This window comes from Clytia hemisphaerica, unplaced genomic scaffold, assembly GCF_902728285.1.
Source record: "Clytia hemisphaerica strain Z4C2 unplaced genomic scaffold, Clytia hemisphaerica genome assembly, whole genome shotgun sequence".
Taxonomy (NCBI): domain Eukaryota; kingdom Metazoa; phylum Cnidaria; class Hydrozoa; order Leptothecata; family Clytiidae; genus Clytia; species Clytia hemisphaerica.
Window position 1 is genome coordinate 154,702 of NW_027104406.1, and position 3,959 is coordinate 158,660.

The 3,959-nt window shown below is 31.5% G+C and overlaps 1 protein-coding gene across 1 annotated transcript; it reads right to left on the reverse strand.

Moving 5' to 3' along the window:
• Nucleotides 1-516: 516 nt before the first annotated feature.
• LOC136820091 (leucine carboxyl methyltransferase 1-like) lies at nucleotides 517-1,684 on the reverse strand. Its single transcript, XM_067076330.1, has one exon. It carries the CDS (start codon nucleotides 1,632-1,634, stop codon nucleotides 714-716), a length of 921 nt encoding a protein of 306 aa, XP_066932431.1. The 5' UTR covers nucleotides 1,635-1,684; the 3' UTR covers nucleotides 517-713.
• Between the last annotated feature and the right edge of the window lie 2,275 nt (nucleotides 1,685-3,959).

Sequence of the window (3,959 nt, forward strand, 5' to 3'; positions counted from 1 at the left end):
GGAATAAAATAAATAAAAACAAGTAAAGTAAGATCAGTTTTTTAATAACTAATTCTTTTGAGGAAGTCAAAAACAATGTAGGAACACTTACAGCTTAAAGCTTTTTCGCATGTACGTAAAATTTTACTTAAGACCTTGAAGGGTGGGGAATTTCCCTAAGCTTACGTAGTGTTTTAAAGCCTTATGTAGAGTTTGCTAACGTTCAAAAAGTTTTGAACGGAAGGAAAAGTCACGTAAGACCCTCTTAATCAACAAAAACTCTACATAATGTCAGGGAAATTCCCAAAAGACAGTTTAATGAACAATTTACCGTAAGGACTAAAGTAAAATTTTACGTGCATGTGAAAAAAGTATAATCGAAATTACCTATGTATCTGTAATAAAGGGTAAGAAAATTGTTTCTTCAGGTTAAGCTCTGGGAAGTAGAATTCTTAAAGTTAAAGCATGAAATGTTTGATGTTGAAATCCATAATAAGTAAACACTGTTTGCTTCCAAAATGTAAAAAAGAGACACAATTAATCACGACCATAAATATTCTGAATATCGTTAAAAACTTTCAGGTAAATTTAACCTGAGCAAAGATACTAAAAAATGTTTAACATTTTACAACAGATCAACACTGTTTGGATTATAACTTTTCTATGAAAAAAAAGCAATTTACAAGACCAAAATAATTTTTTGAAAGCACTACATTAATTCTCAAAGAATCAAATCATAGAATAATTCCATTCAATCCAATATTATCAGGGTCATTGCTACATAAAACCACAGAATAATGTTTGAGTAAATCCTCAAGTAAGTCTACCTCATCAAGAAACTCGATTTTCTCAATTCTGCCTCTCTCAGCCTTGGGTACATTTCTATAAATACCGAGCAGAAGTCGAGTAGTAACATCTTGAAATCCACGATAACTTCTCATTTTTGATTTCATATCATCATGTGCTCCAAGCAACAAACAGTCTCTGCCTTTAAGATTCTCTTTCATGACTTCACCAAACCGATCATTTAGATTAACAGGATCGTAATCATAAAGCACGCATACTTTAAAATCTTGATAGATAAAAGTTGATAGCTCTCTGACCCAATCCTTCTCAATGTATACAAAAACACATTCTGCTATGAATAGCGTTGGAATATTTTTATCAAGACCATTTCCATATAGCTTGCTCTTTAACTCTTCTATGTTTTTCAAATCACACGACATTAAATGATAGTCTTGAGTATGAAGTTGATCAGAAGTGATCTTCATTTCACCTTTAAATAATTGGTGTAGTTGTGGCCTCATTTTGATGTATTGCATTTTCTTCTGTACTATTTGTGTCATATCAATTTCATAAAATCCTTTGGTTGGCAACATATCCTTTTGGTGGAGGTTCCAATACAAAGTATCGAAACCACATCCCAAGTTCACAATTTGACAGTTTTTGCTGACCATAGAGAAAAATTGTTCAACAACTGATGTGATACTGTAATGTCGAACATAATAACCCCGGTTGATTTCAGGAGCTTTGCGTGGTGGTACATTCCGTACAAAATATTGAATGAAATCATCCTTCCAGTACTTCATATGGGTGGCATATCTTTTACAGAGTGACGCATCGTCGTTTGTTGCCATTACCCCTTCACTTGCCATGGTTCACAGTGTACTTATTTTATCATTATCTGTCAAAATATAAACCAAAAATTAGACATTAGACATTAAACTAATTTATTTGCATTTAAAATTAGAAAAATGTTGATTAAAAAAGTAACATAGTAAGAGTATTTCACATGGGGTACATAAAGAAAATATCAGACTAAGGCTGACCTAAAATATCTTTTGTTTCCGGTGTACAAATTCTGTTTTGAATTCGAAAAGTGAAAGTTTACCATTTTTGATGTTTATGAATTCTGATTTAAAAAGTTTGGAAACCTAATTGGTAGATTTAGGATTGAAGCAGTGCGCACAGCACAAGAATTTTTAAGTTCACTCAAGTTTAGAATTTGTTGAATGGGCAAACTGGAAAAGTTGAAAAAGTTTGACAAAAATAATGCGGCGGAATGTCGACGAAAACATTTTTCCACCTGACTGGTGGACCGAAAACATTTTTTCATAAACCAGAAAATATAAACAAGTAATTGGCTTACTTTGAAAAAGAAAAGTGGTCAAGTTGTTTTTTCTCCTTGTTAGGAACAACAAAAGCCCAATCTTTCAATCTGCCTCCCCAGTTTGAGGGCAAGCCAACACATTAATGCTTTATTTTATAGAAAAAAAATCATAACAACTCTCACATTGTACTACATTTATATTCCCCTTTGTAACAACTTAAAAATTTTTTTACATGAATGAACATATTCACACTTAATAATCATTATGAAGACAATTTACAAATCAGCATTAAAAATCAAATATAATAAAAACCAATTTAAAAAAGAAACTTTTAAAAGTGCTCAAAAGTTGGCATATTTAAAATGAAAAAGGATTTTAAACACTGAAAATCAATTTGATAAATAATAAAGCAAAAGGAGACAATGAAGTTAATACAAATTCAGTGAGGAACTGATAACTTTGTGGAAAAAGTAAAAAGATAAAATCCAAAAATAGATAACAAAGATTATAAAAATGTAACCAAACTGATAATATGACCTTCAATCTTTCAAGAAATATATTGAGAATTCCGGTTATTTTGACGTTTTTCGAGATTTAAAGTTCGGGCGAAAAAGCCGATTTTGGGCTATCTCTTTAATTTAATTGAATATTTCAATTTGAGACAGGTAGGCAGACTTCCAGGCTATGTTCGGAGCCTTACTGGACCATTTTTGAACTTTTGGATCCACAGATCCTAAGTCTTAAATCTAGCGTTAAAACTCAGAGTTAAAACTCTACCCTTCGAACCTACTTTAGAGCACTTACAAATCGATTGTGGTTTCAAAACTTCCTGGGGAATTTCCCATTTGTCTCAAATATTTCTTGAAGGATTGTTGCAGGGCATATTTAAAATGAAAAAGGATTTTAAACACTGAAAACCAATTTGATAAATAATAAAGCAAAAGGAGACAATGAAGTTAATACAAATTCAGTGAGGAACTGATAACTTTGTGGAAAAAGTAAAAAGATAAAATCCAAAAATAGATAACAAAGATTATAAAAATGTAACCAAACTGATAAGTGATATAAATATGTTTTAAATATTTTTTAAATATTTTTTCAATATACATTTTTTAAAACATGCAACAAAATAAAAATATAAATAAAATCCACAAAAAAGTCATCTATGACTCGTTACCCTCACCAGCAACACTATTGACATTATTGTTACTATCATTCATCGCATTTATATAGACTAGTCTACAAAGTGGACAACGGGCATTGGAATAATACTGATATTTGTTAATCATTGCAACACAATCAAAATGTATGAGATGCCCACATTTAGGGACAAATACAGAGCCAGGTGATGTATGAACACTTTCAAAACAAACAGGGCATACATCTTTTCCACTTTCTGATCGACAACTATGCGTTCCAATAACTGCTTTGTCCATACATATTCCACAATTATTGCAATGAATAAAATTTTCTCTACCACCAACACGACAAAACCCACATTGGTCACAATGAAATTGTTTTTTATCAGTGTCATCAAAAAGACGGCATTCTAAGCATGAATACATGCCAAAAAGTATATTACACTCTTTACAATGCGTACCTAAAGGTTGTCTAGTTGAGCATTGAGAACAAACTAGCTCATCAATCTTTGAGCGGTCCAGTTCATGTTGTTCAGAGTCATTGTGACAAAACCTACAAGGATACACCTTGTTACAACATGGTGTTACAAGGAGACAGCGACGCTTGTAATGTGTGCATGTTTTTTCCATTTACACTTCAAAAAATAATTTGAAATACAAAACATTTGAGATAATATGGAACAGATATTATGCAAAGTATATTTCATTACTGGTTTATTTAATTACATGG